General features: G+C 36.3%; 1 protein-coding gene across 6 annotated transcripts in view; it reads right to left on the bottom strand.

Moving 5' to 3' along the window:
- Nucleotides 1–15,830, bottom strand: part of IMMP2L (inner mitochondrial membrane peptidase subunit 2) — an 861,167-nt gene that overhangs the window by 776,407 nt on the left and 68,930 nt on the right. For all 6 annotated transcript variants that reach the window (XR_013442826.1, XM_078059472.1, XM_078059473.1 and 3 more), the window contains exon 4: nt 8,861–8,964. Coding sequence is in view for 5 of the 6 variants with exons in the window: in XM_078059472.1 (XP_077915598.1) it covers nt 8,861–8,964 (104 nt within the window). In the remaining variant the exon portion in view is untranslated. The remainder of the gene's footprint in view (nt 1–8,860; nt 8,965–15,830) is intronic.

Here is a 15,830-nt window from a genome sequence, read left to right on the forward strand (position 1 = left end):
ATGTCGATGTGTTTCATAAGTTATGGAAAATGCGGGGTACCTGGTGGGGCTCAGTCAGTTAAGAGTCTGTCTGCCTCCAGCTCAGGTCACGATCCCAGGGTCCTGGGATTGAGTCCCATATTGGGCTCCCTGCTCAGCGGGGAGTCTGCTTCTCCCTCTGCTGCTCCCCCTGCTCGTGCTCTCTCTCTCTCTCTCTCTCTGTCAAATAAATAAATGAAATCTTTAAAATAAAAAGTCATGGAAAATGCTTGGCCTTTATTCAGATATTGCTTCCTCTGCCCCACTCTCTCTTTCCTCCTCCTCTTCTGCTACTCCAATTAGATGGACAACAGCCTTTTTCACTATGTGCTAAACAGACCTGTTGCACTATTCATTGTATGTCACAATCTTGTATCCCTCCATACTCCAGGGTAGAGATTTTCTCACTGACCTTTCACCCTGTTCACGAATCCTCTCCACGGCTCTATCTAATTTGCTGTCAACCTCATCAACTGAGTTCTTGTCTTCAGGTATACTAGTTTTCATTTCTAGAAGTCATTTTGATTTTTTTTATAGATTCTGATTCTCTGATGAAGTTATCCATCTTTTCATCAATTTTTTAATATATTGATAATTATTTTATAGCCCATATCTGATCATTCCAACAGCTAGATCACTAGGAGGTTATTTCTATTATTTATTGTTTTATTTTGTTTTGTCTTGGTCCTGGCTTCTGACATGCATGGTGATTTTTTATTGAATGCCAGGTGTTGGGTACAAAACATGATGTCTCTTGCTTCAGCGTGATGACTTTGCATGATGTCTCTTGCTTCTGGCAAAGACAGTTTAAGTAAAGGCAGATCACATGAAAATCAGGATTGAGTTTATCAGAGGCTGCATCTCAATTTTTGTAAGCTATGGTCTATTTCTAGTTCTCCCTAACTCCTAGGATATACCCTTCAAGGGTCCCAATTAAAAGTATGGAGTATTTTACCAGGGTCCTGCCTCGTCCTCCTTGAATTCTAGTTTGACTCACTAGCAGTATAAAACTGTCAAAGATTCTACTCAGCATCTCACTATCTTAGCTGCCACTCTTTGGCTTCTCAGTCTCACAGCCTGTGGTGCTTACAAAGTGACAAATAACCCAAGATAAAAAATGGCACTGAATACAGGGTGCACCTCAATGTGGTTCTCTTCACTCTGGGATCTTTGCCCTTTGACAGAGCTACAATGCATGTAGATTTTTTTTTTTTAATGCAGCTTTCTCATGTTTCTCAGTATGGGCCTTAGTTTGAAATAAACTAGTCTATCACAGATGAAAATGGAAATCAGATATTGCTTGATCTTAGTAGCCTATCTATATATGTATCTATATCTTAATAGTTCCAGGAGAATTTGAAACAGGTTGGCCTACCTACGTAACAGTTTATTTTTCTGAGTTATGTTTACTGTTTGAAACTTAAATTGTCTGCTTCTCCAAAATACTTATTTCTCTGTTACAATTATTATTTAAGCTTATATTCAAAATGCTTCTCCTTAAGAGTTCAATCTGACTCCATACATATATAATATGTATTTGGGAGCTCCTTTATAAATGCTTCCCTGAAATTTTTTTTTTCTTTTTTTTTTTTTTTTAATAAAAGTCACAGTGTTCTCAGATACTGGATTTTTTCACAGTAAAAATAAAACAGTTACAACATAAGTAACCATTTACAATAAAACAGTTACAAACATAAGTACCTACTATTTCATAGAATGTTGCCTGTATAACTTTGTTCTTTGACAATTTCCAGTTATGGCTCAAAGGATATAAGATTTAGGAAATGGGTTGAGCAGAAGCCATGAATATCTCCTATAGCTATATTACCATAAAATCTCGATAATTCAAAATTGAAATTTATGATCACTGAAACACTTCCTAGCTCAAAACTAAGAAAATGTTTTGTTGCATAATTAAATATATAACACTTGTGGAAGCAGTTTACCCTACTCAGGAAAGCAAATTGATATTAAGGACTACCTTAAAGGCACCAACTTTTTGTATGCCTATGAAGAGCAGTTACAAAATCAGTTTAATCTCTATCAAATAAAAGCAATAAATACTTACACTGTCTCATTTTTTTAAAGTATCATTTGTAAACATACTTAGTAATGACTGTAAACTACAATGCGTAATTGAAAGTGCTGAAAACTAAATCTCTCATCAAAATAAACTCAAACTGGATTTCACTGTCCACCATTTTTACAGTCAATTAATTTTAAAAGAAGAAGGAGGAGGAGGGGGAGAAGAAGAAGAAAAAGAAAAAGAAAAAAATAAGATAAAAAAGTTTGCTTATAGAACCTTTCTTTCAAAGTCATGGTCTTCGTAATTTTGTGTTCCTGAAATATACAATATTACCTACAAACTCAGAAAAATATTTGGCTATAAACAGAAAAAAATTAGGAATGAGTACAGATTAAACAGATAAGCATCCACAATTATATTCTTCCAGCTCAACAGATAACTGGCTTTTAATACGATTAAAGGTCATCATTCTCAGTATTATCATTGCTCTGAGCATTTGTTCAAAACCTGAATTTGGTTTTTTAGAAGATTAATTTACCTTGGTGGATTAAGGGATCTTTAAAGATTTACAAGCACTCAAGACACAAAGGAACTAGCACCTTTCATTTTTTTTTTCAAAGGCTCAATTCTATTTCATCTATTTCCCTGGCTGAAATCTTCATAACTCTTTGCTCACATTCACTGCTGAAAATGTAGCCATCATAGTGGCCATCTGTCAGAAAACAGCAATTAGTTTAGCATGTCACAAACCAGCTGCAGAAATTGTATGCACACTATATGTTCATAATAGTGTCTTATTGCTATTAATGAAGAGACTACATTTCATGAACCACTGTATCAAAATTCATTACAGAAATGGGGATAATATGATAGATGCTGAGATAATAAGGCCTGCTTGACTTCTTCGCTAAGAATGAGTAAGTGTCCTCAACCAAACCACCACCACAATATATAGAGGCATTATAGTTGGAAGGTTAAGAACACAAGATTTGATGAGAGGCACTTCAAAACTTTGCTTTTCCATTTACTAGCTGTTATGTCCTTAAGCAAGTTACTTAACCTCTCTACACCTCACTGTTCTCATCTATAAAATAGGAATAACAGTACCTACTTGTGGGGGGTGGTTAAAATAAGGATTAAATAAAAATGAATATAGAATTCTTAGCCTAGTGACTGGAAAATAAAAAACAGTCAATACATATTTTAAAAACTGTTGTGGGGGTGCCTGGCTGGCTCAGTTGGTTGAGTATGTGCCTCTTGATCTCAGGGTCATGAGTTCAAGCCCCATACTGGACGTGGAGTCTACTTAAAAAACAAACAAAAAAACTGTTGTGGATACCTTTTTTTCTCTCTCTCATAGACTGCATGTCTTTTTTCTTTGTCTTTGGACCTGATCACCCCAATACTCTTACCAAAACAAAGTGTTTAGCTATCTTGGGGAGTCTGCCTTTGCTTCATAGCAGCTACCTTAGTATTTTTCCACCCCAGACTTTAGGATCTCACATTAGCTCACCTTAGACACACTCCAGGAAAGCAGCAGTGGCTGATGGGAAAAGGTTTAGACACAGTGATGTCTGTCCAATAGAAACAGAGTGCGTGTCACATGTTTAATTTTGAATTTTCTACTAGCCACGTTAAAAAAAGAAAAAGGGGGTGCCTGGGTGGCTCAGTTGCTAAGCATCTGCCTTCGGCTCAGGTCATGATCCCAGAGTTCTGGGATCGAGCCCCGCATTGGGCTCCCTGCTCCACGGGAAGCCTGCTTCTCCCTCTCCCACTCCCCCTGCTTATGTTCCCTCTCTCGCTGTGTCTCTGTCAAATAAATAAATAAAATCTTTAAAAAAAAAAAAAAAGAAAAAGAAACCTTTAAGTTAATTTTAATAATGTATTTTATCTGACTGAATATACCTAAAATATTATCATTTTAACAAGGGGCAGTAATCACTTGAGCTGCTCAACAGCCACATTTGCCTGCTACGTCAGACAGGACAAGTTCAGAGTTAAGTGGACCTGGATTCGCATTCTGGCTCTGCTATTCACTTGCTATTTACTTGCTAAATCTCATTTTCACTGTGTTAAAAATAACCATTTCCAGATATTGTTATGAGAATTAAGTAAAAATGGCATACACACAGTGCATGGCACAATGCCTGATACACAGGGGTGCTCATTAAATGAGAATTTCCCCACCCTCACCTTCTACTCTAGAACTGAACATGGGCTCAGTATCATATCATCTGTGACCCGGCTTTAGTTCCCTCTCTTCTATCTGTACTATAAACTTTAGCCTTTCTCCCATCTGCATGGCTCTCCCGCCTTGCTTTCTAGCAGCAGTAAACGTGACTGTGTGGACTTCTGGAAGCCATGGGGTCTCCTAGTCGTGACCCAAGTATGTGGTCCTCAGAAACCAAAATGACGGGCGCCTGGGTGGCTCAGTCGTTAAGCGTCTGCCTTCGGCTCAGGTCATGATCCCAGGGTCCTGGGATCGAGTCCCACATCGGGCTCCCTGCTCAGCAGGAAGCCTGCTTCTCCCTCTCCCACTCCCCCTGCTTGTGTTCCTGCTCTCGCTGTCTCTCTCTCTGTCAAATAAATAAATAAAATCTTTAAAAAAAAAAAAAAAAAAGAAACCAAAATGACTTAGGTGAGAGAGTTTCCTTCTCTGGCCCTGTCTCCTCCGCCCAGAGCTTACCACAACTATGGCTTCCCCAGCAAGTGCCATCAATAGCAATGGCTTCTCCACTGGAACATACACCGACCTGAAAACTTCTAAAGGTAAGGATTTTTCTACAAAATAACTGGCAGAACCCTTCAAAAGTATCAAGATCAAAAAAGACAAAGAACAAATGAGGAACCATCACAGATTGGAGGAGACTAGAGAGATTAAAAAATCAAAATGAAATATGGTATCCTGTGTAGGATCTTGGTGCAGAAAAAAGACCTTGGTGGAAAAACTGGTGAAACTCCCGTAAGGTCTGTGAGTTAGTTAATAGTATTGTATCAGTGTCAACTTCATCTCAGTAATTGTACCATGGTAATGTACAATGTTAATTTAGGGGGGTATAAGATGAAGAGTCTGCTGATCTAATAGATAACATGCTGACTACAGCTGATAACACTGTATTCTTTCATTGAAATTTGCTAAGAAAGTAGAACTTAAATGTTCTCACATACAAAAGGTAAATATGTAAGGTGACAGATGTGTTAATTAACTCAGTGGGGTGAATCCTATCACTATACACACACACACACACACATTTATACATCAATAAAGCTGAAAAAAAAACATTGGAAGTTATATGGGAATTCTCTATACTACTTTTATGACCTTTCTTGAGGTCTAATAACATTTCAAAATAAAAAGCTAAAAAACTTTTAAGTGTGATTATTTGAAACTTTATTGTGAAGGCACCTCTGTCCCAGTGGATTTACCAACGGATATGTCACTGTAAATATGCTACTTATGTTAAGCCTATTGCAATAAGGCCATCACGCAAGTTAATGAAAAGTCAATTCCAAGGTATCGAAAATCCACCTTAATCACCACTATTAGTTCGCAAATCCACTAAGAGAGTATGATGTCACCTACATACGCTCAGTAATACCAAGGACCTGATGACAGCAAATAATGTTTTATGTGACGAGTAATGTTATTAAATAAATATATCTTTTTATTTAACATTACCGAATAACATGCTTAAACATTAGCTCCACTGAGACTAACTTTTCACAGAAAGAAAGTGACAGGAAAAGATAAGGAAGAGATGCAAAGAAGCATATATTAATATGTACCCCCTCAGACCTTCCACGCTTTAGGGAACAGCCTGGGTCAATAAGCTCCGAACAAAACCCACTGCAATAGAAAAGAAAGTCTGTTCTACTACAGCATGTGTTTCTGCAACATGAATCAGCTCACAGGGACTATGGAGAAAGGGTTTCAGTATAAAGCAGAAGCTGCATTAGTTCATATGGAATTTTTTCCCAGATCAGTAATATGTTGCCTCTTTAATAATAGCAACTGAAGGCTAAGTACGCTAATGGCAATAAGCCAGGAAGGAATCAGTACTATATATTCAATCCTTCTCTTACAAGTGCTTACTGAAAGGTTAACTCTGATCTTTGTTTTAAATATATATACATGTAAATAAATAAATAAAGTAAGGTAACACTGACCAATGAGCAGAGGATACACCTCTGGTATCAGTACATTTTGTACAAAGCTTGCAATCTTCTCTTTGTAACTTCTGATGAAAATGTCCCTCTGCCCTTGTATACATAAACAAGCTCAACCCTTCCTTACATTGCCTTCAAGTTACCTTCAGCTTTGTCATTTTAAATAAATCCTACACTTACTGCAGTGCTTATTTATAAAAAATTTCATGTCGTTTAAACTGTGCTAGCAGTTTTATTGAATTGTTATTGTTTTCATTAGTGCTCTAGTTACAAAGTTGCATTAGCCCTACTACTTTATGAATTTGCAAACTGCAATTTTCCAGAAATGTATATATAATATTATAATTAAAATGCTGTATTTCCACATACATTGAATATATAAAACACTGTCCCAGGATATTTTTTAAATATAAATTGTCTTACTACCTTATTCCCAAAGATTTAATGTATCAATGAAATGTGCCATATCATTTTGTAAACAGAATGACAAACTACAGTTTCTATTTAGCCTTAAATTCAAATTTAGTCACGCATTTCTTGAATCACACATTTCTTAAATAGAATGTTCTGATATAATAATGATAATTATCATCTAAGTTAAAACCAGACTGATACATTTTGTAAGAAAAGCAAATATTCGGTGTTGACATGAATTAAATATATACTCATGAACATTGATCAAACCAACATCAATCTTTTCAAATGAAGCAGTTATAAAATGTATAAAATAATAAGGACATTTAGAAAGCATTTTTGCTCATAAAACTAAAAAGATACTTTGAATGTCTTTTATACAGTATTACATCATGCTAAAAAAGAATTTAGCAAAAGACTTCTTCCTTTCTCAAAAAAAAAATCATTGCTTAATGATTATTTGTTGTTAAATAACATAATACCAATCACTAAGCATTCTTTTATGTAAATGGCTCCTTCTAGCAACAAGCATTATGAAAGAAAATTTGCGTTATTTGTACATGTCAGAGATACAGCACATAATTAACTCATTAAAAATACAGCTCAACCCAAGGAGCTATAATTTATTATATCAACCCCAATTTAGATATACTATTTTTAAATTAATTTATATAATAAATATTAATTAGTTTAATATTTACATAAGAGAATAGTGTTCTCTTTTTCACATAGTCCATGATATGCTAGTGTACTTTTATGGACCCATGCAACCCTGAATTTCAAGGAGCCTTTTTTTTTCCCAATTACCTATTCAAATTTACTTGCTTAGAGATAGCCAGCGTGTTTCTCTTGGAAAAAAAAAAAAAAACTGCACAATTGTCTGCTTATAGTGTGACCTCTTTCACTTGGGTGGGTATCCTCTCCATCACCGACTAAGTGAGAATGTAACCTTGTCAAACCAAAGGCAAAAGAATAATGAGCACACAACAGGCTAACCCAGCATGGAAAAGGTTGTTAAGGAGGTTGCAAAAAAAGTACTCTGAATGACAAAATAAAAGTAGAGTCCAAAGAGTAGGTTAATATTAAAGAAAGCACTCAAGAACATGAGAAGCATTTAATCCCCATCCTTGGATGTCTGCCATACAAAACCTCACTCAAATGTATTTATTTTATTAGTTACTAATCAGATTTAGTTAATATGTTTTCAAATGAATCCTGGTAAAACAGGCTTGAAGGAGACACATTTATGAAACGTCTATTTCCACAAAGGGCTAGCCAAAGGTTAAGTATGGACAAGCAGATCACGTTTTATGTTTACCAAACAATTATATTCTCATCCAACAAAAAAACAATCATTCCAATTAAAGAAAAAGAAATATAAATTGGAAGTCTTCACCAAACACCAGGATTTTACTAACGTTAAAACAAATGACAGTAACTGCTATATTAATTGCTACCCCGATGCACTAACTACCATCACAGGGAAGCATAGGAAAACATTTTTATAAGTAGCTGAAACCAGAAGAAATCAGGCAAGTTCTGTTACAGGCTCCTCAGTGTGAATTTACTTTTAAAACAAACAAATCTCAAATCTAAACCATTCGAGCACGTGCTGGGACTATGTATTATATCATTGCATCAGTTATGCACACTTTGACATTCTTCTTCTACTTTAAGACCGGAATGAAATTCTTGTTCCTGACCAGTCATAATACTTTAACAGAGAAACAGTGCCACCTTTTGGTCCCAAACAAAAGCCTCTAGTCTACTAATCTTCCAAACTGCCTTATTTCAGTTCAATCACTGAGACTTACATAGAAATGTCACTGAATTTCATGTTGCAATTATCATCTTCTAGAAATATTGTGTACCTACACAAACTAACAAAAATGAAGTAACATTAAGGTTACTTCCAAGATGCAAAACTTCAGAATAATCCAAACTGATACCAAATACATGTACTTTAGATCATCAATATAATTTCTAATCAACATATCATCATTAAAGACATTTTACCAAATTCAAGTATGTCAACCGATATATTTTAGACATAAAAGGAAAATCCTTTCTTATAGCATTATTAATTTCAAAATTGATTTTTAAAAATATATTACATTTAAAATGTACCTATTAATTTAATAAATTGGCAAATGATATTAACAGCAAATTACCAGTTAAATCAGACAATTATAAATAATTTCATATACAAATATAATATGTTTCTGATTTACTTACACCAATGACACAATGTCACCACGTTGTACTTCAAAATTCCTCACTTTCCAGTGGTTCAAAAGCACCACATCAGATGATTGACTCCCCCCAGGATTCAAAGAAGGCTAAAAAATAAGGAGAAAGAGACACATCTATCATTTGTATTTTTCAATCTTCATGGTTCCTTGCACTTCATAGCTCTAGTGCAGTGCAATAAAACATTTTTAATATAGTAGCTTTCAATAAATTGCTGTTCTAAAGTAACTGCCAATGATGAGTTTTCAAAAAGACTCATCGGTATTCTTCACAGGTGAACCAGGGGAAAAAATACATTACCAATATCTACTTGAAAGGAAAATGTGCTAGATATTCAAATCTTTACTAAGCTCCAGTAAAGAGTATGAAAAGCTTTAAGAAGGATTATTTAAAAAAAAAAAAAAAAAAGAGGAGGAAGAAATGAATCAAACCTCCCAACGGAATATTCAGATGGGATCTAATTCCACAGGAGTGCACATCACCGTTCCATTTGGCAAAAAGAAGAAATAATCTCCAATCAACCAGGGAAACAGCCATATGAAGAAGAAAAGGAAGCAGAAGAAACAAGGGATGGGACAATTATGGAAGATGTGGGCATTTCCCACGCTGACCTCTCTCTTCTAGGGAGAGCAGGGAGTGAGGGTCCTGGTCCCAGTTTCAACCTAGTAAGTGACCTTCACCCTAGGATTCAGATGAGTCTAGATGTGCCTAAGGACTGATGGGGCAAAAACTGAGACACGTTTTGTGTAAGAATTCATCTGAAGGTCGGGAACCATCTAGGCATAAAAATTTGATTGAGGAACCACGAAGCCAACACACCTGTCACTTGGACAGGGGTGCCGGAAAAGCCAGTGACCTGAGGTGGGAACAGAGCAAATAAGAAGAGAATAAGAAAAACTGGGAGAGCTTTCTTGCCATTGACCCTCCAGGGTCTCTGAGAACGCCATGAGGGGAAACCACAGTCTCTGTGGCGGCAGGGAAGGTGCCAAACCCCAGCGGAGCCTCTCCGCCCTCACTGACAGGGGCAGCACGAGGAGACAGGCACAGCCCAGGGCAGGAGCCAGGAAAACTGCATGCCACACAACAGCCAGCCCCCAGAGCAGAAGTGATACGCTCTCTTTCAAAGATTCCTGGAACTATTCGTAGATTTCCACAAAGCCGATGTGGGCAAAGCTGTAGAAATTTTGTGTGGGGGCAATTATCATGATCTTATTTTTTACTCCCCAGGTTTTCTTGTGGCCAAAATATATTGGACATTTCTGAAGATCTCAAATACTCCCACAGCTTCTATCAACTCTTTTATGTGATAATGCCTAAGTATCTCTATCTTTATTTTTAAATTCTGGGCTACTCCTTTTACTTGATTATCTCATGTAAAATTCAACACAATTAAATGGAATTTGTCATTGTTTCTTACCAAGAAAGGTTTTCTTTCTTATTTTCTTACATCTTATTTATCATTTTCCCAGTCGACCAGCTTAAAATGTTGGTTATCTTTTTACTTCATATCTAACCAATCACCAAGCCAAGGAGTATTGTTCTCTTCACGAAGTCTTTCACTTGTGGCCCATCTTTCCTCTTCCCTCGCCCATTAACGTACTTCAAGCACCAATTGTCATATAACTCACCATGTATCTACACTAATCACTCTCACCTCCAACTCAGAAAGGAATGATTCCATTTCTTTCCAGCTATATGATTGTGAGCAAGTTACTTAATTTTATTATGCTTCCATTTCCTTACTAGTAAAGTGGTGATAATTAGTAACTTAGCTAATTAGTAATAATACACAATAATAGCCAATACTGACCAAGTGCTTACCATGTGCACTGTTCTATTAATGATAACCAGACAACTGAGTGCTTACCATGTGCAAGGCACTGTTCTAAGAGCTTTACAAATATTAACTTAGTTGGTAAGATCATTCACTTCAAGTGCATAGATAGAACAGTTCTTGACCCATAGACAAGCTCTCAGTAATCTCTATTATTGGTAATACTACATCACAATTTTAATGACACGTAGTTTTGTGTCCTTCCTCAGGTTCCTCCTCTGGCTCCAAAATAAAGAACAGAGCTGAAATAGTAGGATGAATCCAAGGGGCTTTGTTGGGCCATGTGCTAGGGAATGGAGCTTTTGCTATCACACAGTAGGGTTAGATTAAAAATTCAGCTTCCATGTGGGTTCATTCTCTCTCATTCATATTCTCTATCTCCCTCTCTGTCTTCGAGTTTAGAATCTTGTGAGTCCTTTTCCCTTATTTCTTTCGATTTTTCCTCCTATACAACTGAGGTAATAAAGGTGGCCTAGGGGGAGTCCATCTGAACCACAAAGAGAAAATCTCCTTCTCATTGCACTTTCACTGGGTTTGTTTCTTTCCCTTGCCATCAGATTAGTGAAGAACAAAAGTGATTTAGCAATTTCTGACTGTTCTTCCTTAGTCTCTTTTATTGGTGTTTTTCAAAAGTTTGTGACCACCACTCATAATGAGATATGCATTTTACACACATGCACAAACACACAATTCTGAACAAAATTTCACAAGACAGTAATTACTGATATTTTCTATTCTCTCCTAATCTGTTTTGAAAATTCTGTCTATAACCAACCATATTAAGTTCACATCCACTGTCCTGATTTTGCAACCTACTAGTAAGTTGCAATCCACATTGCTAAAATCATAGCTTTAGACAATTCTTCAACCATTACCCTATGAAGGCTGCATTTTTCCAGAATTCTACCTTTAGTTCATTCATTCCTGTTTTTCAATTCTTTCCCTGAAAAATCTCATCAGCATTCTCAGTTGCAAATACCACCTATACCAATGACTTCTAAATGCATAGTCCCAAAATCACTTCCTCCTCAATCCACAGCACTTCACACTACAGTACGTGCATACTGTAATGTAATTTTTGCTTACCTGTCTGTCTCCACAACTAAGCAAGAAGCATTTTTTATCCATCATGGTAACCCATAGTTAGATTTATACTCCCAACACCAACTACTTCTCTGAGATACAGCTCATAGCTCTAAGTGGTTGCTGGGCATCTCATCTGATCAAGTCATTCCCCTACCTTAAAGCCTTCACTAACTTCCTAACACTACCAACATGACTGGCTTCAAGATCAAAATCAAGACACACATGATCTGCAGGACCCTATCAATCCCCACTTACCATAGTTCCTACCAGTTAAATTAAACCATAAGTAGGTTATTCACTCACACTTCCAAGGCTTCATATAAGCAAATATTTCTGCCTGAAATGTTGTCCCCTCTTTCCACCTTCTGCCATCTTGTTAACTCACACAGCAAAACAACATTTGCGTCTCATGAGGCAATTTCACAGGAATTCTTTCCTAACCCTCATCTCTCCTTCTCCCCATTCCCAGCTTCAGCGTCCATTAGGTGATCAAAACTCTCAAGTTCCCCGTCACCAAGCTGTGATCATTTCTATCACAGCATATTTAAATGTGCATTGTAATTATTGCCTTGTCTCTCTTTCCAAGAGTCTGTAAGCCTTTTGAGAATATGTTGTTTCTTATGTCTCTGTTCTTGACACCTAGGCACATAGGGTGATTAATAATTTTCAGGGGAAAGAATGAAAAATATCAATTATTGAAATTCCCAAAAACTTCCCAAATTAACATGCCCAGAAGAGAGATCTTATTCCACTCCAGCTCCCAATTCTATTTCTGTATTCCCCTCCTTAGTTAACAGTATCACCATTCACCCTGCTCCGCAGACTAAAATACTCTTGCGTCAGCCCCATTTTCTTACTCTCCCTTACTCTCATCATCCGACTGTTCCTCTGCCCATAATACCTTTCCCCTACTTGGAAAATTCTACTTATCTCTCAAAGCACAGCTTGGATGGTGACTTCTGTGTGAAGCCTTAAACAAACAAACAAACAAACACCTGCAGTTTCCTTGTAGAAATTAGGAAATTACATCCTGGTGCTCCAAGCCCAAAGACAAAAGAATCCCCATGGACTCAAATCTTGACACTTGGATTCATCTTTCCCTTCGAGGATTACTCATCAACCAGCTTTTCTTTTTTTTTTTTTTTTTTTTTTTTTTAAAGATTTTATTTATTTATCTGAGAGAGAGAATGGGAGACAGAGAGCATGAGAGGGGAAGGGTCAGAGGGAGAAGCAGACCCCCCGCTGAGCAGGGAGCCCGATGCGGGACTCGATCCTGGGACTCCAGAATCATGACCTGAGCCGAAGGCAGTTGCTTAACCAACTGAGCCACCCAGGTGCCCCTCAACCAGCTTTTCTAACTCCAATTGTTAGAACCAAAAGGTAATGAGTTGTAAACAAAAGATCTATGTAGGGAAAAAAATCCCAGAAGGAAGCATGTCTAATTTCTAACAGTAAAATATTAGGATCATCAGTCAACACCTAGAAGACCTCATTTGATTTTATAAAGGAAACAACAGAGTTTTCTTTTACCTTTCCTCTCCTCTACAAGGTTACATTTAATCATTCCCCCATCTGTGCTCCCTTAGCTATTTAGGTTAACTTCAATGATACTTCTTAAAACCTTGTTATAGGTACCTGCCTACACATATAACTTTTTCACTAAAATGTAAGCTTTTCAGCTACAGAAATCATGTCTTACCCATGTTTGTATGCCCAGAAGAAGGGCTGGAAAATAGCATTTCTATACTTTAAAGTTTAAAATATTAAAGGTTTTTAAAAGCATTTTTAAATAAGATGGTTCCTAGGCAATGTACATTATCTAAACAATGTATACATTTCTTTCAGTAAAAACATGTTCTAGGTAATCTAGTAAGAAATCTTTTGTGTTGCATCAAGTTAGGCAATTTAAACACTAGGAATAAAGTTGAACAGTACTTTATTATTATGCATAATGAAATAATGCTAACGTAGTATTCATTATGTGAAATAGAATAAAACAATAAAATTTTCACAACAGAATGAAATTTTTTCTTTACTGTTCATTTATGAATATGAATAAGAAAAATTTTCTTAAATTGGGAAACTGTTCTACAGGACTATAACAACCATAGCTCTTTGTACTTCAATTTAAAAACTTATTAAAAAGAAAAAAGCACTTTAGTTCCTGACTTTCCTAAAACAACTTTGAGAAGAAAAATAATGCACTAACTTCAAAATGAAAAATTTATATGAAAATGAAGAAAATCTCATTCAAATAATGTTATTTCAGAAAAATTAGTAAGTCATGTTATTACTTAGAAATTTTACATCTCACTTTCCCTTGCGGGAATGGCAGTTTATGCTTCAGACAGAGCAAGTAATCTTTTCAAATCAAAGAAGTTATACACATGAAATCTAAATTAAAAGTCATAAACTTTCAGAGACTCATGTAACCGGAGTCTATATTTTCTTGTCATATTGTTACTACCTTAAATCTAGATTCACCAAGACAACAACAAAATTATAACCAACTTAAGACAATCAACTTTGGAAGTAAGAAACCTCAGAGAATATTTAATCTAGGAGTTTCCACCTCCATTTCAAAATGTGTGACTGTGTTAGATGTTCATCCTAGTAGTCAAGGAGATTTCCAATAGTAAGGGGAAAAACACTGATAATCATTGGGATTACAAACCCCATAGCTGTTCTGCCCACTTTTTCTTCAGTGACTTTCATCTTCAAACTCAATCTATTTGTGGGCTTCTACCATCGAGCATTAAGGCTAAAAATCAACAACTTACCCAAAACCAGACAAAGACCCCACCAAAAAGAAGAATTACAGACCAATATCCCTGATGAACATGGATGTAAAAATTCTCACCAAAATATTAGCCAATAGGATCCAACAGTACATTAAAAGTATTATTCACCATGACCAAGTGGGATTTATTCCTGGGCTGCAAGGGTGGTTCAATATCCGCTAATCAATCAGTGTGCTACACTACATTAATAAAAGAAAGGACAAGAACCATGTGATCCTCTCAAAAGATGCAGAAAAAGCATTTGACAAAGTACAGCATCCTTTCTTGATTAAAACTCTTCACGGTGTAGGGATAGAGGGAATATACCTCAATATCATAGAAGTCATATATGAAAAGCCACAGCAAATATTCTCAATGGGGAAAAACTGAGAGCTTTTCTCCTAAGATCAGGAACACAGCAGGCATGTCCACTATCACCACTGCTGTTCAACATAATACTAGAATTCCTAGCCTCAGCAATCAGACAACAAAAAGAAATAAAAAGCATCTGAATCGGCAGAGAAGAAGCCAAACTCTCACTCTTTGCAAATGACCTGATACTCTATGTGGAAAATCCAAAAGACTCCACCTCAAAATTATTAGAACTCATACAGGAATTCAGCAAAGTGGCAGGATATAAAATCAATGCACAGAAATCCATTGCATTTCTATACACTAACAATGAGACAGAAGAAAGAGAAATTAAGGAGTCGATCGCATTTACAATTGCACCAAAAACCATAAGATACCCAGGAATAAACCTAACCAAAGAGGCAAAGCATCTGTACTCGGAAAACTATAGAACGCTCATAAAAGAAATTGAGGAAGACACAAAGAAATGGAAAAACGTTCCATGCTCATGGGTTGGAAGAAGAGATATTGTTAAAATATCTATGCTACCTAGGGCAATCTATACATTCAATGCAATCCCTATCAAAATACCATCAACTTTTTTCACTGAGCTGGAACAAATAATCCTAAAATTTGCATGGAACCAGAAAAGACCCCAAATAGCCAAAGGAACGTTGAAAAGGAAAACCAAAGCTGGTAGCATCACAATTCTGGATTTCAAGCTCTATTACAAAGCTGTAATCATCAAGACAGTACGGTACTATCACAAAAACAGACACATAGATCAATGGAACACAATAGAGAACCCAGAAAGCGACCTTCCACTCTATGGTCAACTAATCTTCAACAAAGCAGGAAAGAATATCCAACGGGAAAAAGACAGTCTCTTCAACAAATAGTGTTG

Source organism: Halichoerus grypus, chromosome 12 (genome assembly GCF_964656455.1).
Source record: "Halichoerus grypus chromosome 12, mHalGry1.hap1.1, whole genome shotgun sequence".
Lineage (NCBI taxonomy): Eukaryota > Metazoa > Chordata > Mammalia > Carnivora > Phocidae > Halichoerus > Halichoerus grypus.